The 23834-nt window shown below is 41.2% G+C and overlaps 1 protein-coding gene across 1 annotated transcript; it reads right to left on the bottom strand.

The window, feature by feature from the left end:
* Positions 1 to 1849: 1849 nt before the first annotated feature.
* b4galnt1b (beta-1,4-N-acetyl-galactosaminyl transferase 1b) lies at positions 1850 to 23142 on the bottom strand. The gene is made up of 12 exons (XM_053498775.1): positions 23055 to 23142; positions 14866 to 14973; positions 13968 to 14190; positions 13029 to 13205; positions 12825 to 12931; positions 9972 to 10009; positions 8370 to 8550; positions 8064 to 8162; positions 6819 to 7006; positions 6472 to 6612; positions 3361 to 3598; positions 1850 to 3238 (listed from the first exon to the last, which is right to left on the bottom strand). Exons 3-12 carry the CDS (start codon positions 14180 to 14182, stop codon positions 3024 to 3026), a joined length of 1599 nt encoding a protein of 532 aa, XP_053354750.1. The 5' UTR covers positions 14183 to 14190; positions 14866 to 14973; positions 23055 to 23142; the 3' UTR covers positions 1850 to 3023.
* Positions 23143 to 23834: the final 692 nt, after the last annotated feature.

A 23834-nucleotide genomic window follows, 5' to 3' on the forward strand; every position in this document is an offset into this window, starting at 1 on the left:
ATCACATGCGATTTGGTAAAGACATAGCACCACAGGTCCCAAGAATGTCATCAGAAGAAAAGGGAGCCACTTTCAGTTTGGTTTTTGAAGCAGCGGATTTATTAATGTTATGTTCATTAATGTCATAAGTAATGTTAAGTGAGGTTTAATGCAAAAATATGATTATAGTGTTGGAAATTGGTAATATTGGTAACATTTTTGGAAAGGTGGAACAAATTATCCGCAGTTACGTTATTTCCTATGGGACAATGCGTTTCACAATACGAAATTTCACCTTAAAAATTTGTCTCCGGAACGGATTTAATTCATACGCTGAGGTACCGCTGTATAGAAATAATAGCTGAGATTATTAAACTATGGGCAGCTTTCATGGTCAAATCAATGAATCAGAGAACAAACAAACTGACCGGGGATAATTACTACTTAAATATTAGGTTTGTTATTAAATTCTGTCAAAGAGTAAAACTTCATTCATACTGTTATTAGATTCAAGTTCAAATGGTACTTGTTAAAATCACATGACCAGTCAAACAAGCTATCTATATCTTTTTTTAAATAAATAAATAAATATAATTATGTTGATAATTTTGGTTTGTGGATTTGTCCACAGTAATTAAATTACAATTAATGACGAACTAAAGACATATTTAGGGCTTTCGTTTTATTTATTTGCCCAAGCATCTGATGATTTATTTCAGTAAAAAGGTGGAACGGAGTCATTCGGGTATCAAACCTCACTACCGAGAGGGAAAGACGGGTTTAAAGGTTTATCTGGGAAACGGGGCTGCGTGCTTCAGACCCAGGAGGGAAGGCTGCATTCTGGACAGCTGCACCACTAACTGCTGTGAGTTCACGGAGATTAAACAGACTGACGGATCACTCCGATCGTACACCCATCCTCTGTCTCAATCCTCTCACCAGTTTTCCAGCAGACGGTGCAGTACGGTGAAGTTAGGGACCCCAGGGCAGAGCCGTACCCAGCCGTACCGTTACTGAGTTCCTGGGTCTGCAGAAGGAATCCACTGTGTGGATGGAGGAGTGTAAGCACTTGCTTAATCGTATCAAACAAAAGCTGTGGTTCCGTGGGGCGGATGTGTTTCAGATGTTTTTAAAAGTGTGGAGCGAGTAAAAGCAAGCCTGATGCTCTGAGCCCGAGTCCTTCTCCGCACTGTCACATACATCTCAGGTTCGTTTCCATTTCCATATAATGAGTGAGCATTTCAGGAAGTTTGTACCTCTTTTGCCACAGGACCAACACGACACGATATACAGTCGGGTTAACTCTCCTGCTCAGTTATTCCAGATTTTCTCCCTAATTTTCAGCCCTCTCCCTCTGTTGGGCTCCACCTGCTGACCAGGGAGGGGTGAAGACCATCACACGCTTCCTCTGATGTGACGCCAGCTGACGCATCGGTTCAGACTGCAGGTTACATGACGTTCATTGGAATGATGCGCTATCTGTCCCTTTCTACCTGTGTGAGCTCACAGATGCCCAGTGTGACTATAACTGATTTAAAACTGAAGGTATGGCACCACTCGGAGAGAAAGCACCGTCACTGCTGCAACATCACCTGAAAAACACCTGAAAAACACCTGAAAAACCATCTGTTCCTCAGAAAAAGCTTCTAAACCATAAGAGAGATGTCCAGCTACACCTTCTCAGTATGATGCATTCCAGCTTCCATGGCAACAGAGGACAGTCTACAACCAAAAAACGAAATGTGTTTACATGCACTTCTGGTAATCTGATAAGTCTACAAGCGTCACCTGATTTCTTCTCCTGGCTTTGCTGAGAGTGATGCAACGAGGCAGTGAACAAGTACGTAGCAAGCATGACTTTTCCAAAAAAAAAAAGTTTCAGTAATGGAGTGTTTTATCCAACTGTTCATAAACCAGAAGGTCGACAATCTGTCGAATGATGACACTGGCCTCTTTTTCAATTCAGAATTCAGACATCATTTAAAATCACCTGATTATATCTTTATCTCTGGAATGTTATAAAAATCAGTAAATGTTAAGCTCCGCCCACAAAGCACAAGCACAGGTGATTAGTTACAGAATGAGTCGCTCAGTAAAGGGACTGACTATGAGATACATGATGACTGAGTGTTTCCTGAAGCTCACGTCAGGTAGAGAGGAGGACCAACACCAGGTCTGTTTCTGTCCTCCTGCAGTAACTTGGGCTCTGATCTCTCCATCCAGTGTTTCTAATTATTTTAGTGCAAACATTTCCAGAGAAGACCCTCAAGTGCTCACAAGTACCTGTACACACACACACACACACACACACACACAGTCGTTCAGTAGAAAGTGGTGAAGTGTCCATGAAGTGCTTGTGTTGGGTTTCTCCTCCTCACTCTGTAAACACATGCACGTCTACACCTGCCTGTCAGGGAATCAGGAAGCACCGCCTCTCAGATGTGCATTCGGGTTCGTCTTTCCCCTGGGCGTGTCTTTTCAAGGGCGGAGCTTCTGTCCGATAACAGGTTGCACCTTTGAGAGTTTTTTTTTTTCTTCTTCAGTGCTTAAGGGTAAAAAAAAGTAATAATAATAATAAATGGTCCATCGTCCTTATTTTTAATTTTATAGTATTCAAATAAAGAATGTTTCTTTTTTCTGTCAATAATAATTCCTCTTAAAAAGCATCGAATGGGATGATTTTTAACCTTGACTGACAGGAGAGAAAAGACAGAGACGTAGAAATGTAGTATGTAGGAATGTTTCTGTATCTAAAGTTCCTTGACTAAAAATAAAAACCAAACAGAAACTCTTGCGACTGTTGTCCCTCAGATGTCAGTCACACCTGAGTGACTTTCAAGCCCCTCCTGAAGGAGGAAACTATAAATAGATGTGTATGTATTTCTGTTCCTCTTTCCTAGACTGGATGAGGGGAGTAGCGACGAGGACGACCCCGCACGACCCCGAGTCCCCTCGAAGACTCTCTTTAGCTACTCATGAAAAAAGAGACGTCTTTTGGGAGAGGAAGACAGAACGAGGGGAAAGGAGGATGAAGAGGTGTGTGCTCAGTTGTGTGTTAGACACTGGAAGCGGTTTTTGAAGTACAAGAGGCCGTTTTTCGTCCGCGTGGCGTCCGAGGAGGCCGGAGGGTAGCGGAACTTGGCGTAGGCCTTGTCGCTTTCTGATTGGCCCCAGGGAAGCTTGATCTTGGTGGCATGGTTCACGATGACATCATCACACGAGCCAACGTGGAGCAAGCCCAGGCCGTCAATGAAAAACTCTGAGGACATGAGAGACACAAATAAACAGGAGGACCGGACTAAAAAAACAACATCTCCGTTCCAAATGGAAACAACCCGCTATGCTGTGAAGTTCAAAAGCGATTGTTCAGTACACACTTACCGAGGTGGGCGACGCGAGCCAGCCGCGGGTCGAAGCCCACCTGCCGCACCTTATCCGTCCGAGCCAGGAAGAAATTGATGACTCCATCAGTGACCACACAGTTGGGAAAGCCCTGGATGATGTGATGGAAACCTCGTCTCATGTGGAGGCAGTCTCCGTCCTCCTCTCCGGCTTCGATAGAGATGGTCTGTCTGTAAGTGGAGGTGTAACCTGTAGCTTCACGCACAGCCCCACCCACCTACACACACACACACACACACACACACACAACACACACGAGTTCAGACACACAATCCATTATTACAGTACGTAAACACTGTCGCTGGTGTTAATCTTCTTGGTCTTGGTGTTGTGCTTGGATTACAGGTTTATAAAGAAAAAAATCCGTATTAAAAGATTTGAGACCTTAGGCATGGAGCGACGCGTCTGTGATACACCAGCGTGAAGCACTTAACTCATTGTCTTGCCCTCGTTCTGCTGAGTATATAAGCTATATATGAGCACCAAACACATTTCTGAATCTTTGAAAGCACCACTAGTGTGTAGATGTAATTGGGCTCGGGAACTCCTGTAAAATCGTTTACTGATAAATCAGGAATTATATGCTACAGCTTTAGCCCTTAATGTTTTGGCTTCTTGATATTTAATTAGTGAAATGTGCATCCTACATGTTAAAATCACTAACTGTCCTGGCAGGTGATGAGGCTGGACGTAAACACGGGCAAATCTTTATTAATATACATAATCACAGATCAAGAATAACCTGTGAAACACGGCTATAGAGAGCAAGAAACAGTTGCCCCTAGCATTAGCAATTAGCATAAATGAAAGACACTTGACAAACGCACAAGAGAAAAAAAAAACCAGACGAGAAACTGAGGGTGTAACGTAACCGAATTATGAACTTTGACCTTAGAAACAAAGAACGCTGAGAGACGAAGTCCTAATCAAATGACGATTTTTGAACTTCAAAAAAGGTTTGGCAGGAGTGTTCTACTAGGGGGAAACGCTGAGACAGAGGCCAATCCCTCGAGGATCCTCGCATCCAGAGAAGGAGCACCTCCAGCAGGATTCTCTTTTGTGAGAGTTTGGAGCATGATGGTGTAGTGGTTAGCACTGTCGCCTTGCACCTCCAGGGTCCGGGTTTGATTCCCGTCTCTGTGTATGTGGAGTTTGCATGTTCTCCCTGTGCTGGGTGGGTTTCCTCCAGGTACTCCGGTTTCCTCCCACAGTCCAAAGATATGCAGGTTAGGCTAGTTGACGTTCCCAAATTGCCTGTAGTGTGTGAATAAGTGTGTGAGTGTATGTGTGTGTGTCCTGCGATGGATTGGCACCCTGTCCAAGGTGTACACCAGGTAGGCTCCAGGTCTCTGCGACCCTGAATACAGGATTAAGCGGTGTAGAAGATGAGTGAGTGAGTGAGTAATGATATAAATACATCCTTTTTTTTGAGCTCCATTTTTTTTTCATGGTCAAGGTAGGCGCAATGAATTTTGCATTCCCTTTTCTGGTTCTCACTTCACAGGAATCCACCAGCCGATCAGAACATAGGGAGAACATGTGGGGACTATCGGTAAAGAGACAGGGAGACAACACAGACACACACACACAATAAGAGTTCAGAGGAAAGTTCCCGAACTGATTTCTGTTTGATTCTGAGTTTGAAACACAGGATGTTGACGTTCACAGGGCTACTGGAGATAAAAGTGTGTGTGTGTGTGTGTGTGTGTGTGTGTGTGAGAAAGAGAGTGTGCGTGCGGGCATTAGAATCCGCATGGGGATGTAGAATGTCTGTTTTGTTCCCATTACATAACTGACCCCGAGCCCACGCTAAACTCTGCAGCAGCGCTTTCCCGCCTCTATTAAAACGCGTAACTTTTCTCTGGAGCCAAATGTTCCTTATTCTGGGGTCTGTTTCACTAAAACTCTACTTCTCACTTCCTTCCCCTAATGTGTGTGTGTGTGTGTGTGTGTGTTAAAGTAGCACGATTTAAATAACAAGAAGAGGCAGAAATGGCGGGGAAACGGAAGTAGATTATAAAGTACATTTACATGTAATGTTAGAGAAAGTGAACTGATAACAGGTGCGTACAAATGTGATGACAGATTATATGACATCATAAAGGGGCACGGACAGAACCAGGAAGTAAAATAATGTCACAATGAGAGCACCTTTCTCTGAGGAGATTCTACGACATTCATCATTTATATTCTCATATGTCAGCATTATATTTTAAATGTGGTGAGGTTAGGGAAGGGAGCTGGGATGCATCGCCGGGTACGACATGATGATTCTCACCTGTCTGTAATGGTTTGTGAACTGGCCGATTACCAGGCTGAATCTCTAACCCCTGATCAAGGGCACTACTTGGTGTGTGGAACAAGGGACTGTACACCCTACATAGTGCACTAGCTTTCCATTCAACACTATTTGGGATTCGACCCCAGAACCCTGAAGTTAACGGAGCTGATATTCTAAAGTGTAATAAGTGTCAATATACAGTAAATCTGGTGAGTTTCTCAGGACTGTCCACCACCTCCAGGGTTTATGTTCCTCACCTTCTCACTACAGAGAACCGCTATGAGTTTAACACCACTCTCACCTCCTGTTTATTACACTGACTGTCAGTCACCATCTCCGCCAGTCGCGGTTAGTTAGTTCCATCAGGCACGGAAGGCGTGGTGTGTGGGCGGAGCAAAAGAATTAGTTAAATAAAGAAACAAATCATAATCTGTTGATAATAAATGGTGTTTGTAGAACTGGTGTATAAAAGCGATATCACACTGAAGATCAGCACTGCTGTGATGCGGGCGTAGGCACGGGGCAAGGGAAAATATTTTAATTTATTTAAAACCTACATATGAGCATTACGACGCTCCTAATCTTTATGTTTATTATTATTCGTTTTGTTTACAGGTATTAATGATTATGCTGCTTAGATCTTTTTTATTATGTAATAGTTATGAATTATAATGCCTTTGATTGAGTAAAGCTGCTTTGCGACAATGTCAATTGTTCAAAGCGCTATAGAAATAAAATACTAAATTGAATGTAATACGAAGCCCATATGTATGGCAGATCACTGTGGAATGAAGTGTAACGCGTCTCACCAGGTCGAGTGTGGTCTTCTCCAGAACGTCCACCAGTTTCTCCAGCTTGGTGTTGGCAGTGAAGATGAAATCATCGTCCACCCACAGCACATACTTGGTGGTGACCTGAGACACAGCCAGATTACGACCTGCAAACCAACCCTGACACACACACACACACACGCAATGAAAGACCAACAATCAGATATGCTGTATACAGGGTTTTTGCAGTCTATCGTTTTAGTGATCTGACTCACAGAAAAGGAGTCGTTTTAGTGAATTTGATTCTATATCAAAGTAAATGATTAGGCTTGGTGTGATAAGTGAAAAGTCCTAAAACGTCGACCTCATGTACAGGGATCTCATACCTTTCCAAACGGCATGATGTAATGCTCGATGTACGGGCCAGACACCACCCTGGGGTTTTCGCTGTCGTCGGCTATCACTATGGTAACGGTGGGGTAATAGAGCCGTATGCTGTCAATCAGGTCCTGGAGCTTGTTGTAGCGCAGGAAGGTTTTGGTGGCGATCGTCACGAGGGCACTGATGTTGTACTCTGAGATCACACAGAAGGGAAGAACCTGTCAGGACTTTAAATCTACACCACCTGAGCGGTCTAAACTCAACAGCACGCGGATGTGATGATGTAGGAATCAAAAGTTACCCAGGCTACGTGCTTGTGTCAGGTCAAATCATTTTATTTGCACAGTTACTATATGAACGTTATATAACTGTTTATATTATACAAAAGTCTAACTGGACATGGCATCAAATAAAACAAGACGAGCAAACATAAGAATAGAACAAAATACAGTGGAACCTCGGATTACGAGTAACACGGTTTTTGAGTGTTCCGCAAGACGAGCAACGATTTTTAATAATTTTTGACCTGAAATACGAGCATTGTCTTAGTTTATGAGCACCGAGTATCATGTTTCACACATGCACTTCTTGTTTTGAAACCGAGCGTCACGTCATCACAAGTGAGCCAACGGTTATTCTCTCTTTTGCAGCGGAATTGTAGGTAATCGTCTCTCCTGCTTTGTGAATACACACACACACACACACACACACACACACAAACGCTGTGCTCACGTGAGTGTGACTAGGAATGTTCCTTGATAATTTTTAAATGGTTTTAAAAACGCACATTTTACACACACACACCCTGCGTGCACAAACAAAAAAACACTTGTCTGTCGGTTTTTTTTTTTACATTTTTTTAAAGGTAAAGTACAGGTTAATTTTTTTCATTTTTACTTCATATTTTGTATTAATTATATTTTTGTATTTATTTTTTTGGGCTGTAAAACGAATAATTTAAGTTTATTATTTCCTATGGGAAAACTAAATTTGGTTTACGAGTGTTTTGCAATACGAGCCCGCTTCCAGAACGAATTATGCTCGTAATCCGAGGTTCCACTGTAACAAAAAATATAAAAATCAATAAATAAATAAATAGATAGATAATTAAAACTATATCCAAAAAATCTATTAATTAAATAATTAATTTAAATAAATAAATAAATAAATAAATATAATCTATAAAAAAAATGTATTTAATAAAATTGTATTTGTGGTTTAACTCCACACTCAGGCCAAGCCAGCGTCACCTTTGCCCCCGTCCGAGCCGGGGTTGTAGAGTTTGGGCGTCACGCCGTGACGGATTTTGATGGTGAAAGCAGCCTGATGCCCCTCCGTCTCTAACTGCACTGAAACATAAACACACAAACATCACGTCACATCACGTGTACACAATCAGAGGCGTGATTAGATTAACAGCAGGATTTTAAAACACAGAGAAGATGAGAGGAGACGTCCAAAGTGTGAACTTGGTGAAGAACTGATCGATATCCTTGGCAGTAAGAATTCTGAGTATGTGTGTGTGTGTGTGTGTGTGTGTGTGTGTGTGCGCGTACCAGTGTCAGCAGTGCTGGGGTGAAACAGCGTGTTTGTGTACGTGATGAACTGTAGCTGGCGGTTCAGGTTGGGTAAGAGGAGGCTGCTCAGCGTCATGTGCATCTCACCATCACCTCTGACCTTTACCCCCTCAACCTCTGCGGCGACGTTAAACGTACCGAGAGACGCAGAGAAGTTGAGCTAAAAAGCGACAGAGAGAGAGAGAGAGAGAGAATGTGAATCTGAGGAGAAGCCAGATATTACCCATACAGGAGTACTCTAGAGTTACAGACCGTACGATCATACACGCGAGATATTTCCACAACACACACAGTATGAAACAAGGAGTGTTCAAGTCAAACTTGGACTTTTGAGTGTGAAGAAGAACAGAACACTTTTTCCTCTGATCCTCATCCCAGTGTTTCACTTGCAGTTTATAAATCTAGTTTAATCCATGATTCCCACTTTCAGGTTTTCAGCTCATTCCACATTCCTGCCCTGAACTCTGTCCATGATTAGTCTGTTAATTTATTATTATTATAAGTAGTAGTAATACAGTGAGGTGTGTTACTGAGCCCCATCATCTCCTCCTTTTCCATGTCAATCTGTTAAGTTTTTCCTTTTAGACATGAATGATGTCACTCTTTCACTCTGCTCTTCAGGTTTGCTTGCGTTAGCTCTTAATTTGACCAACAACAGCTTTAGAAAAGAAAATGCAGAGCACACACACACGCACACACACACACACACACACACACACATGTGCATCCTGCCTCTGAACTACAACTGCTACTCTTCCATCTTTTATCCATGTGTGTGGATGATCGAGACACCGAGAGTATCAGTGATTAAAAAAAAAAAAAAAAACATGCAGAAGGCAGCGCCTGCATGCAAGATGCAGAGAACACACAGCTGCTTTAATTTCACACACACATAAATTTCACACACACATCAATTTCACTAAAACGTCTCCTCTTCAGTGAGTCAGATTAATTGACTCAGTTTACTAAAAAGAGTCAACTTCAAAACGGCCCATGTACTGTATAACCGCATGTCAGTTAGGTCTTTCACTGTGTGTGTGTCTGTGTGTGTGTGTGTGTGTGTGTGTGTGTGTGTGTTTAGTGTGGACACCATCAAGGTAGAAAGGTTTCTCAGTACGCCGGAGCCATGATCAGACTGTCTGCTACGTTCACATGGTACTGATACCCTGGCCTCCCAGGAACTCCATACGGCCTCCTTTACAACGTTTGCACTGATCCAATGTTTTACTGCGGCTGAGTCTCATCACCGTACTGTGCTTGAAGTCTTCTGTAAATGTCAATCACTTTTATACCTTCATTCACCGCAAATTTCATCAGAAGTCCAGGTTTGACTTGAACGCCCCATGTGCAGCAAAATTATACTGAATAGAGAAAAACTGTTTTAAAAATTGTAATAAAAAAAATATCTTAAAATGTTCAAGTTAGTTTGGAAATGCGCAATAAGTAAATGTAATGACAAACAGATACCCTAATACAGTACTTATACGTTAGGATTATTTCTGAGAATTCAGGGAACATAAACGGCATAAAGTCACTAATCATCACAAAACTGTTTTGACGTCTTATGTGAAATAAACTTACAGTGTAAATGTCTCTTGGCATGTCTTTAAAGGCCAAGCCTGAAACACAGAATAGACACTTCCTGTTAGTGGGCAGTTTGTTCTCCGTCAGAACCCAGTCCAGGTCTCTGGAGGATGTCCTGTGTGGTGCTGGACTTAAAGGGACTTAAAGGTTCGCTTATTATGAGTCTTAAATCTTAAATCAAGGTTGATCATTTGGAAACAGAGTACGGTGTAAGTAATCAGTCCCACAACCTGGTCATGTACAGAAATGCATTCCAAAACCGTGAAGCTTCTGCAGAGCTACAGCGAGTTTCACTGATACCATCAGGCAACACCAGCATTTCCCAATTATTTCTTCTAGGAAACCACTTATTAAAGATGACAAACCATTATGACCCAATTCACACTGGGCACTACAGTTTGTCCCCAACTTACGAATATTTGAGTTGTGAATTTCCGCAGATACAGACGGACCGCGGTTCTACTTCCAGAAGTAGCTCATGTGTATTGTATAAGAAATAGACACTGCAATGCACCAGATACTAATATTTACAATTATATGAAATATTTTCAGCATGGAAGTGAATGTACACAGTCCAATACAGAGGAAAACAACTTTGAGACTAAATGGCGTCCAGGATTCCCCTCGCGATTTAAAGGCGCAGAGACACTGTTACATTTCACAAACCTGTAAGACCTCAGTTTGCAAGTGTTTTAAAATGTATTGAATTTTCTTTATACATTTTAAATCATTTCGAATCATTTAAATACATTTTTAACTTAAGAAACAAGCGAGGTATGGCGTTATTATCTGAGCCTATGTCTTCTCTCTTTCGCTCCTCTCCATCATGCGCTGTGGGATTTCCGGAGTGTGCGTTTGGAATGCATTTGTTCACGTAACGACGGTTGTGGGATTTGGCCCCAATTACTTACCCTGTACTCGTTTTCTGTGTTACAAACATCAAGGTCGATGTGCAGAGCAGGAAAATTTATGACAGTCAAAATCTACTGTAATGTAAATACACACGTATAATTTGGATTTAAGAGTTGAAACAACCCAAACTATCCCTTAGTTTAAGCACCTGTTAAATTAACAGTTCGATACATTTATTAATATTTAGTTTAATCCATTGTTTGATCTCATTCCACATTCCTATTGTGTACTCTGGTCTTGTTTCGAGATAGGTCAGGGGTCAGGTGTAGCTCATTGGGATACAGGATCGGAAGGTCCCAGGTTTAGCACCACCATTACCCCTTTTCCACTGCTCTGGTTCCGGTGCCGGTTCCCAATTTTGGAACCAGTGCCGCGCTTTTCCACAGAAAAAAATTGGTGCCGGTGCCCTAAAATAAGCACCGAACCGGCCCCTAAACTCTGCTGGTCTAGTTGCGAGAACCCCTGATGTCACGAGCGGTGGGCGGAGTTATAGGGAGCGTTAAAAAATGGGGGAGACCCAAAGTCCGTTAATGTGGAGCGCGGACGAAACAAAAGCACTTTTAGCAATTTGGACATTCGCCGAGATTCAGCAGAATTTGGAAAGTGCTTTAAGAAAAAAAAGTGTATGAGAAAATAAGAGAAGAACTAATAGTCGCAGGCTTCACACCAACAATCAACCAAATAGTGAATAAGCTGGTTGTCTATGTCGATGTCTTTCAGCGGTTATAAGACGTCGAATAAACTGCCTTTGGATACATTTTCATACTAGTTTGGAGAATAACCAGTAAACTGACTTCGGCCATGGTCGTTTCTGTTTAGTGGGCGTGGCCTGTGACGTATTATCATGCAGCTCCCGCTGAGCTCCTGTCTAGTGTAAATGCCAGCCCGTTCTCGGTGGTTCCCAGTCCAGTACCGGCACCTGGCACCAGCACCAGTGTAGTGGAAGTGAGGTAATAGTTACCCCTCTTGGGCCCCTGAGCGAGGCCCTTAACCCTCAACTGCTCCGCTGGATAATGAGATAAAAACGCAGGTCGATCTGGATAAGGGCGTCTGGCTAATGCCGTAAATATAAGATGTAAATGATTACATTTCTATAAATGTGATTGTTTATTATTAGTAATAGTAGTAGTAATAAAGTGAGGTGTGTTACTGAGCCTCATCATCTCCCCCTTTCCCATGTCAATCTGATAGACATGAATGATGTCACTCTTTCACTCTGCTTTTCAGGTTTGACAAAAAAAAAGAAAAACTAAAATAAGAAAAACATGCAGGAGGCAGCATCTGGATGCAACATCAGACAGCGCAGCGCCGGTCTGTACAACACACAGCTGCTTTAACTGATTCCCATGCTTAGCTCTGTGCAGACCCTGTTTATGTTTTTGTTTGTTCCAATGATAAACATGAGTTTATCTTCTCCTCTCTTTATCGACACCGCTGTCCCCCGCTCTGCATGCGTGACGTTCTCACATCATTTGGGAAAAACATTCGAACAGCAGACTCATGAAAGACGTGATACATTCATCCCACGGTTAGTAAATCATCCCATATGTGGTGCGCTTGGAGTAAAATAATCACCCACGGGTTCGAGTGAAGAAGTTACTGTTACAACAGCATGTTTTTTATTCCTCTTACACCACAGCGGTTTGAGATGGTTTGCTTGTTTTCTTTCTTCTCTCATAATAAGCAATAAAAAGTGATCCTGAATCTGGAGACTCCTTACATGAATATTGACCATCACCATGGCAACAAGGTGTTTTAATCTGTTGGACACGTCGATGTGTACGTAAGAGCTGTTGCTATGGAAATGATAGCATGTTAGAAGGAATGTATTAATATAAATCCGAGATAAAAAAGACCTCTGAAAAGAACACCTTCTGACCAATCAGAGTGCAGGATTTCTCAGGGAGGTGTGAATAATGATGAGGTCGCTCATGTCACCTGGTATGAGAATGGTCTTGAGCGGCCGCACCTCCACACCTTGCGTCGGATACTGAAGTGGGCTGTTAGCTTCAGCTACAATCAGTAAATCGGCGGGGGTCTGTGACCTACACACACACACACACACACACACACACACACACACACAATTATGTATAAAATCATATTTGGTAAGCTAGAGAGTTTTTTAATGTTTCTTCGCACCTCATTTGGAAGCCCTGGTACTCTTTGGCACGGCGTCTCTTCATCACATCGAGCTGAGAAGGCTGGAAGGCCGTGTGCAGTGGGTGGGCAGAAACTCGTGGGAACAGCAATTTGGAAAAGGGGAAATTCACACCGGCCCTCTCACCCTCACACACGCAGCCATTACGAGCCAGGAGTCTGCCAGAAAAGAGAGGGAGAAAAAACTGCTGTTCTGACTTTACCAGATTTGTTTTTTCACATTGCGCTGGTTCCACCGTGCACACCAACATCTGAAAGGAAAAACGTCCTCAGGATCCCGTCCGAGTTTCTGGATTATACCACGTATTAACATCAGTAAACCTTTTAAATTCATCAACAAATAAAATAAACAGTCAGACCTCTGAGATTTCTGGATTAATCTAGAGTAGGAATACACACACACTAATGGTATCACTGCGCTCTGACAAGGAGAGATGCTGGATGATTAACAAGGAATGCTTTTGCTTTAAAGCGTATGCGTACAGCTCGTATATCAAGACCAGCTCGTTTATTAAGTTTAAATGTATTAAAAACGTTTGCTTATTTTGCAAAACGCTCGCAGACCGAGTTACTCACAATCCAAGGTTCCACTGTGTGTATAAACATCCATCCATCCAGGAACCTCTGAAGTCCAACTAGGGACTGTGAAGGCCAATGGTGACTTTTGTCTGGACAATGGGGGTCTGGAGCCTATCCCAGGAAATTTAGGGCCCGAGACAGTGTACACCCTGGACAGGGTGCGGTGCCAAACCATCACAGGAGTCTGGCATTTGACGTCTATATTACTGAATGAATAATTCAAGCTGTAACATTAATCACTGGTTTAATTAAACCCCTTGTTATTAATTAAACACTTCAATTAGAATAGCACTTGATCCAGCGCTGAGGGTTGTGAGTATAAGTGTGAGTCCGGATACCAACCCTGCGACATTGTCCTTCATGCGGTACGGGATGGAGCCGGCACTCGGGTCCGGGTCGGGAAGTCTCTCCTCCAGCAGTCGCTCGACTCCCCAGCCGGGTCTCTGCCGCAGGTCCACAATGCTGTAGGTTCGAGTGGGCCAGGAGTGCATCACCGCCATCAGCAGCAACACCGACGCTATCAGCGCTAACAACACCGTCTTCAGCAGAGAATGCATTCTACAATCTGACACACACACACACACACACACACACATAATGAATTTACACTATTTTTTCCCCTCCCTAATCCTGTGCTTTAACCTGACCCAGGTACAAGAGGCGGAGCTTTCTAATTTTCTCTCTCTCTCTTTAATGAATACAAATCTATTAGATTAACGAATCTGATATACATTTTTGTCAACAAGGCCAGCTTTAATCCCACCAGAATTACCTGCGGGATTAATTACAGGTGCAGTGCAGTCAGGTGCAGAGGAACATCTCATCCTCCGGGAGCGCAAATCAGCGCCACTAATGAAATAAGTGTCTAAATATAGCCGGTGTTTGTTATTTCATCATGTGTACCATTTTAAAACCGACATATTACATGATCCAGACAGTTTGCATGCAACAATAACTAAAGCTACTTTGTATATAAATACATATATAAGCACCAAAAAAAAACTAAAATAATAAATATTATGAAATGTTAAAAATATATGCAATTCTTTTTTATGATAATATAGTTCCATGTTGGTGAACTAATTTAAATATACAGAGGAAAGTAAATCTAGATAGTAATATTGAAATTTAAAAGAAATGCAAATGAAGGAATGTAAGCGCTTCAATTCATGCAATGTGGTGTGTGTGTGTGTGTGTGTGTGTGTGTGTGTGTGTGTGTGTGTGATGGAGATAAACTCACTGTGCTGTGTCAGTTCGAGACGTGCAGGGTGCCATTGCTGCCTCCTGAAGATCCACTTCACTTATTTACAGAGTGGAGAAAAGGAGGCTGGAGTGGCACGCGGTCCATCTGCGGAGATGATAATAACACACACACACACACACACACACACACACACACACACAACTCGGTTAGAGATATGAAGGCGTGTCATTGAGTTGGCGCTGGAAAGTCCTGTCTCGCCACCCCCTCCACACACACACACACACACACACACACACACATTTCTCTGTGCCCATAAACCCTTAAAAAACATTTCTATTTCAAAACCCTAAGTGCGTGTGAGAATGTAATAATCATGTAATAATCACACTAAATACAGTTGTGTTGTTTGTTGAAGTGTTCAGCATTTCTCACAGCGAGGGGGGAGGGGTGTGTGTGTGTGGGGGGGGGGGTTGTCAGGGGGGGCGTATGGAGTTACACCAACTGATTCACCAAAAGATTGTTATCAGTCTAACTTTACTATTTTTAATTTTAAATTCTCTTGTTTTCTTACCAGACGTCAACTACACAAAGCGACCGACACATAATAAACACCCATGCTGTACATATGGTACTGTAATTGTAATATTGCTAAATGTTTATGTCACTTGTTTACGTATAGCGGGTGCATGAAGCGACGTGCAGGAATTATGCCTCAGAAATAAGAGCAGGATGAGAAACATTACTGAGGAATCTGTATGGTCTGGTTACAAAAGAAGTGCATTTGGAAGAATGGGGGGGGGGGTGCAGGGTAACATGACTACAGATGTTTTCCTCATGAGTTTTGGTTAGGTGACTGCGCTTGTGAGCTCTGCTTCCTGTTCGTCTGACAGACGTCTTTGTTCGTCTCGGCTACAAAACTGCAGCTGCCTTCGGCCAAAATATCAGCAGCCTTCAATCAGGCTTTTTATAAAGTGAGTGAATGGAGGGAGTGTGTGAGTAGACGTGGAAGAATCTAGCTGATAAACATGCTCCAGGGAAAGTTTCACATAGATGTAATGTGAAACCTGATCTTTTAGAAATACAGTGGAACCTCGGATTGCGAGTAACACGGTTTACGAGTGTTCCGCAAGACGAGCAAATATTTGTAATAAATTTTTACTTGGAAAATGAACAAGTCTTGGTTTACGAGTACCGAGTATCATGTATCACGCATGCGCTTCTTGTTTTGCCGCCGAGCGTCACGTGATCACAACTGAGCCAACGTTTTTTCTCTCTCTTGCGCTGCGGAATTGTGGGTAATCGTCTCCCCTGCTGGGTCTTAGTGCTCGTCTCTTACTGGTATAATCAACATCCGTGCACACGTGTACTGTTTACTATAACACTGTGACCACGTGTGTGTGCGAAAAATATATTTTACTTTGTGTCTGTATGTGTGTGTACAGCAACACGTGTAAAGCAAAAGCAAGTCTCATTAGAAAGGTTAAAGATCCATTTTCTCTCTCTGTATCAGCTACTCTTTGTATCTGTGTGCGCCCCATTACTAAACACCATGCCACACACACACACACACACACACACTCAGACCCCTCCTACTTTCGCCTTTTCAAAGGTAAAGTTCTATTAGTGTGTCACTTAATCGAGTGTCATTAGAGAGATTTCTTGTTTACTTTTTAGATAAAACTGTTTCTGTTGTGTGCACACGTGTGTGTGAAAAGAGTGGAGGAAGGGTAACTTTGTAAGATGAGAATGGGGAGAGGGGGAGGGGCTCCTTACTTTAGCTTCACACACACACACACACACACACACACACACAGCGCTTGAGCGTACAAACGGAAACACTTATTTGTCAGGATTTTTTATTTTTTTTTAAAGGTAAAGTGCAGGTTAATTTTTACTTAATGCTTATTTTTACTTAGGATTTTGTATGAATTATTTTTATGTATTTATTTTTTGAGGGGGTGTAGAACAAATAATTTGAGTTTCCATTATTTCTTATGGGAAAATTCTATTTGGTTTACGGATGTTTTTGGAATACGAGCCCGCTTCCTGAAGGAATTATGCTCGTAATCCAAGGTTCCACTGTATGTAGTTTGTGGATCAGATAACAGACATCAGACATGCTGTAACAAAAGAACTGGAACTGGAAAATAAATCTATTTTTAAAACTGAAAATATTTCCATGTAAGAGCAATTGACTGTCTTTCCCTTTTTCTAGGATTAGTTTTATTTTATTTACACTTTGTACTTTTATTATATAACAGTTAGTTTTAACTGATTGGACGAGAGGCGTTATTCCACGAGTGCTGATAACAGACAGTAACAGCACTGTGAGGTGTAACTCTGTGTATGAGTGGGCGTGTCCCAGGTGTTGTCCAGTGGTTAATGACACTAACTGTGTGTCTCAGCGTGGGTGAGAGTAGGTCTGTACGGTCCGCAGTACTGAGGAGAGAGCAGCTGTCTGACTAAACCCACATTCACACCCAGTCACAGAAGCACTTTCAGTAAGAACACACATCTGATAACGTTATGGCGTCTTAAACAACACGCCGTCTCTGCACTCATCACTTCTAAGTTCTTCTGAATCGCCTCTGAACCGTCCGCGTCGTTCTGTTCAGGGCTAACGCTTAGCTACAAAGCTAACTCGCTTCTAACACAAGGCTGAATCTCAAATTATTGGAATAAGTGGAAATATACAGTAAATCTGGTAAGTTTCTCAATTGCATTATTTGGATCACGCTTTAAACATTCAGCCATTACAAAGCAATTCATTTCGTTACATAATTTTAAATAAAATAAATAAAATAATAAAATAAATAAAATTCTTTGTTTATTATTTATTTATTTATTTATTTATGTATTTAATACTTCCCTTTGTTTAACTACACAAAATTTCACTTTTTGGTTATTTCACTTAATTTATTTAGTTAGTTAATTAAATATCTACTTTTTACTAGTTGTTTGTATTTATCTATTATTATATTTTATTTAGCCAGAGAGAAATGCTCTTTTGTTTTATAGCTTTATTGTATTTCTTATTTTATATTATTTTGCCTGTACAATGTAGTTTAAATGTCTTTTTAATAGAATTTTTTGCAGGTTACTTAAAAGTATTTCTTGTTTGTTTCTTACCTAAATCATGTCCAGTGTAATAGTTTAATGGGTTATAATGTGTGTGTGTGTGTGTGTGTGTATTTATTGAACTTGAAGCACTCTCGGGTTCAGGATGTTAAACTGTGGCCTGAAAACTCTGCTGCTGCTGGCGGTTTAATCAGGATGATGAGACCTCGGGGGAGTCTGAGCGTTTTATCACAAATCAGCACAAATGTCCCGCGTCACCAGGCTTTTAAACATTTCTACAGTTATTGCGCTTCTTGAGGTAGAATATCAGCCAAGCACATCTGTAACTGGCGAACTCGACTAGCTTGGTTATGCTAAAATAACTAGAAAGCAGTTTTACTTTTAGCTTAAAAAATTCTCTACTGAAGCACTGCGCAGTTAAACTCGTTTACACAAACAACACTTATGTTATAATTAAGGAATATCACACTCGCTCCTAGCACACTCGAGGCCATGCTGTTGTGCTAAATATCAGTACGGCTGTGATATAATCAGTAACTGATTTTGATGAGAAGTGGCACAGAAGACTTTTAAATCAGTCGAGTTTACACAGGACAGAAGAATGAAAGCAGAAGTTTACACTTCTCATAAATTTGCATAAATTAATCTTACAGTTTTGTGCATTTGTACAAGTCATGCATATTTCTAAGCTAATTTATTTCATACCTCTCCAGTCCTGAAAAGCATTTAGCTTTTTTTTCATGTTAATGTCAAAATCTCAGACGTTCAAAAGAATTAGATAAAACAAGTTGAATCCATCTTTACACCACCTGAATAACCTTTTACAGTGATTTTACTAATTCTTTAAAATCTACCTCTTTCTAGGGCTAGTTTAGGAAATTACCTGCTATTAAAAAAACAAGGTTAAAACGCTTAACTATAGAGCTTCATTCCGTCCATTCAGATGAATCCTTTACTGCTTTAGGTTTTTTTGTTGTTGTTTCTGACCCAAATGTAAATCTCAGAATGCCTGCAAAGTTCATTTCCATTCCACACCAGCTCTCACTCCACATCATTCCACACACACATATAGATAATGAGATTTATCAGTAACGTTATCTGTATTAGTGTTAGTATTTGTAACTGGTCCTGGGTCAGTGAGCGCCTCTGAGCGATGATGCGAGGTTGAGAAAGTGCTGCGGCAGACGCCAACACGTGGAGGGAGAGAGAGAGAGAGAGAGAGAGAGAGAGAGGCAGAGAGAGAGAGGAGAAAGATCACAAATGTGTCTGTAAATATGGACGGTCAGAGCGGGTCGATAAGGAGTGGTCTAATGGAGAGAGACAGAAGTGCAGACACAGCGATTAGCTCTCGTAGGATTGGCCTTATAAGCCTCGAGGACAGAAGCAGGGTAAAAAAAATTTTTAACGTTCATTTAAATCATAAAACTAAGCTTTTAGGTTAATCACGCTAGACTGTCGTACATTTAGTCTTTACTAGGTCAACTTGTAAGAGACGAGCAGCGGTAGAGTAAAAGTAAACAGATCCTGTAGTCGAGCAAAAGTAGAGATATCTCATGTATAATATTAATAAATAAGCAGTACTTACACTTCTACTACTTAAGTAAAAGGACAAGTACCTTCAAATTTACAATCAACTGAATTTACTACAGGTGGACTCTGATAAGCTGCAGAAACATCTCAAGGATGATCAGGGGAAACAGGATGATCAGGGGAAACAGGATGATTAGGATGTGCCTGAGCTCATGTTTGAGCTTCATGGCAAAGGGTGTGAATACTTATGTACATGTGAGAACTTATGTACAAGTGCGTTCTCATTATTTTTATTTTTTGCTTTTAATTGTGTAATTTTATGCAAATTACACAATTACACACAACAGTCAGCAGGTGGCGATGTTACCACTTCAAGTACAACCTACCACTCTGTATAATGTAACACCATGAAGAAATGTTGTGATGTACAAGTACAGTCATGTGTTGTAGGATGTAGTGGAGTAAAAGTACAAAGTAATAAAACTACCCAGGTAATTTACGGATACAGTGCCTCCCAAAAGTATTCATACCCCATGAACTTTTCCACATTTTGTCACGCTACAATTGCAAACGTAAATGTATTTTATTGGGATTTGAAAATGTCCACAGTTTAAGGGGGTGAATATTTTTGCAGGCCAATGTATCTGCTGTAAAGCTCTTCTTAAGTACAATAAAAAAAAGTAAACGCACTTTTAGTAGCGTTTTTTAAGAGTTTTACTTGATCATGTTAATGTGCATAAATAACACAACCTTCATTCACTTCTTCTCATTAAAGAACACATTTTTATAGGTTACTATAGCGGTAGATCTATACACACCGTAAAATATCTGCAATAAACCTAATAACGTGTCTCAAACTTTCTCTAGTCCACCAGTTTCTCTAGTCATCAGCATCGGCATGCCTGTCTGGTTTTCGGCTTTCCCCCATTTTTATTGTGGTAGTTTTACTTCCGGGATCCAAGTAGAACCCTTTTTCGAAACCAAGAACATTTATCATTTAATATTCTCAGGTTCAAACAGACTCAAGTGGAACGCTCAACGGTTCTTACAGACTAGACACTTAAATCCGCCATCAGAACCAGATGAATGTGAAACGTAATGGCTTCTGCCGTGGCCTGTGAGTGCAAAACACATCAAGTTTCATTTCTAATGGACAAGGCATGTTTCTGTATTTGCCCTGATAGTTCTGACTTTTGCTGTCAAGTTTTGTTTTTTGTTTAAATATTAACTGTTGTTTTCCGAATTTGCTTTCATATTTCTAAATCTGCGTTCTTCTTTCCAAATTATCTGCCTTGTTTCCAAATTTGCTTCGCTTTCCAAATTTGCTGTTTTGTTTCCGAGTTTGATGTTGACTTTCCAAATTTGCCTTATTATTTCTGAATTTGCTTTATGTTTTTCTGGATTTGTTATCGAGTTCTTTCGCATTAGTTGTTCTGTTTCTGGTTTAGTTATCATGTTATCACATTCACTTTTATGTTTCCAAATTCAACAACAATTATTGTCTGCGTTCAAAGTCTGTTGTCCTGGGTTTAGATTAGGGCTGTGCGATTAATTGAAATCGTATCAAAATCGCGATGGGAATATGCACGATTTCTAAATCACCTTACAGCACGATTTTTTGCGCGCTCCCGACTTTTCCCGCAGTATGCTATTTGAACCAATCACAATGCAGCGCTCCTAAACAAAACGCGAGAACAGGAGACTGAGCTTAACGACAAATAGGCTGCAGAAACAGGGACACACACACGTACAAAAAATGATTGAAGCAAAATTTTCTTTTAATTATTTTAAAAGCTTGCGTTATGTTTTTGCGCAATTATTTGTTTGCCGTGACACAGTGAGCTTCCAGATGCAAGCCGCCGGAAAACACTGACGAAGAAGAAGCGCTTACTACACCCACAAAAGCAGAAGGAGACGCAAACAGTTAGCTGTGTACTGATTTGATGGAGGGTTCTATTGCTGCTGCAAAATGGAAATAAGCGATAAAAAAAATAATCAGCGAGCCGAGAGAAGAAACTAGGAAGAGAGAACAGCAGAAATTGTCAGTAAAGGATTATTATGTCTGATTATGTCTGAGCTGTAAATTTAGAAACTTTTAATTTTTAAAGTTAAATTTCACAACGTAGTGTTTTTGTATAATTATTTATTTAAATGTGTGTTACACAATCAAAAATTTATATTATTATTATCAGATATATTATTACTATTATAATTAACCCTAGGCACGTGACAAATTATTACACGAAAATTTAGACACGAAATACAAATTCTCATATAATGTTTATTTTGTGGCACATTTATTTTGCAGGTGTTTTTTATGTAATAAAAAATGTTTACACTAAATAAATATTGTTTATAAAAAAACGATTTTTATTATAAAATAAAAAAAAATATATATATATATATATATATATATATATATATATATATAATTTTTATATATTTTTCCCTATACAACATGTCCTTTTTATATTATATTGCTTATTTTATAATCAAATTCATTTGGTGCAATTAGTAATTTGTAAATCATAAACCTATGAATTTATGTTTTAATGTAATATTTGATAGAGATTATGTTGGGGGGGTGGGGGTAATCCATGCAGGGGGGCATTTTAGCGCATAACAGTGTGCCTTAGTTTTTTTGATACTTAAAGTCAGCTACAGTCCCAACACACACACACACACACACACACATTTATTTATTTTTTTTTTTTTACCATAGGTCTGTTCTAGAGACATTTAGTTACACCTGCACTAGGTGATTTGATTTATTTATGTCTGTTTTAGAGACATGTTACTGGTCTTTAATAAAGATCTATTGGTTTTCCTTTAAAAAAATGTTTCATATTCACTCTGTAAACATCCGTGTCTGTGTGTCAAAACCGTGAGAGGTTTCTTATCGGTCCATATCGCACAGCTCATGTCCTGTGGTTGGTTGTCCTCACTGTTGTTGTTGTTGTTTGTTTGTTGTTGCCGCACTTTATTGGATGAGACTGAAGACATGCATTAAAGCGGACAGGCAGAGACACTGACCGGAGGACAGGACGCGATGCTCCCGGGTTTGGCGCGTGAAGCGCGCGCAGGGAGAGTAAGACGCAGTAATCATGTAGACCTGCGCGTGCTCTCTGCTTATTTATTTATTTATTTATTTATTTGTTCGTTTGTTTTAGTATATGCATGCGCATTTGCTTGTGCACACACACACACACACACACACACACGAATTCTGCAAAATATTCGGCTAAAATTGGACCGCATGTAGCGCGCGGTGATTCCCGTTAAAACCACACACACACACACACACACACACCCCTATTACGGGCCGCGATGTGAATATATATACAAACACATCCCTGTATTACAATAAGAGGCGGATCAGTGCGGATTATCTCATTAATACACGGATTATAATAAACACGGAGCCGCGTCACCGCGCGAGCGCAAATCTGTTCCGGCGATCAGGTGCAAAGGAGCTTAAACACGCGTCTCCATCATCATCATCACCATCATCATCATCATCATCACCACCATCATCATCATTACCATCATCACCATCATCTCCATCACCACCCAAAAACAGGATCCCAGTAAATCATCAGGCCTTAAACAGATTTTACCTTCACCGCCTTTTAAACCGCCTGCAGTGATGATGATCCTAAAGCTGGTCCTGAGGAGGAGAGAGAGAGAGAGAGAGAGAGAGAGAGAGAGAGGATCCGGGGGCAGAGCATCATCCAGGCCTTCAGCAGGTGAGGGGGGACAGGATGGAGGAGCAGGAAGAGGAGGAGGATGCGGGAGGAGGAGAGTCGCCCCTCTGGCGTAGAATCATTCCGGCGGAGAGAGAGAGAGAGGGGGGGGGGAGGAGGGAGAGAGGGGGGGAGGAGGGAGGGAAGCAGCTGACCGCAGAAAAAACGCGCAGTTCCACCCTGAGACCAAGAGAGGGCGATCTCTCTCTTAAGATTCTCTCTCTCTCTCTCTCTCTCTCGCACACACACACACACACACACAAGGGGACGCAAAGTTGCACTTTATCCCCCTTCTGACAAAACCTAACACACAAGGTGGGTGAAATCTACTCACGCTCTCATCATCTATAGCAGTTCGTCCTGTATTCAGGGTCGTGGGGTTCTCTCAGGGCCCTGTGGGGTTACGGAGCCTATCCACCCTATCCCAAGAGACTTAAGGAGGCCATAAGGAGGGGGTACACCCTGAATGAGGTGCCAATTCATCACAGGGCGCACACCACCGTGTCGTCTGCCTCCCAAACAAAAACTCAAAAAAAGCAATATATGTATGTTCACATTTAACCCAGTTCCCCCAGTGATTCGACCCTTCTGAAATGATGACTTGTTTTAGCCACGCAGTGCATCAGTTTTATTCCCAGCATTTTAAACACTGCA

The sequence above is a fragment of the Clarias gariepinus genome, chromosome 6, assembly GCF_024256425.1.
Source record: "Clarias gariepinus isolate MV-2021 ecotype Netherlands chromosome 6, CGAR_prim_01v2, whole genome shotgun sequence".
In the NCBI taxonomy this organism is placed as follows: domain Eukaryota; kingdom Metazoa; phylum Chordata; class Actinopteri; order Siluriformes; family Clariidae; genus Clarias; species Clarias gariepinus.

Coding starts and splice junctions, on each gene's coding strand:
- b4galnt1b (XM_053498775.1), bottom strand. CDS start 14,182: ATGCATTCTCTGCTGAAGACGGTGTTGTTAGCGCTGATAGCGTCGGTG. Junction 12,932..13,028: donor TACCAGGGCTTCCAAATGAG/GTGCGAAGAAAC, acceptor GTGTGTGTGTAG/GTCACAGACCCCCGCCGATT. Junction 3,599..6,471: donor AGAAGACCACACTCGACCTG/GTGAGACGCGTT, acceptor GTGTGTGTGTAG/GTGGGTGGGGCTGTGCGTGA.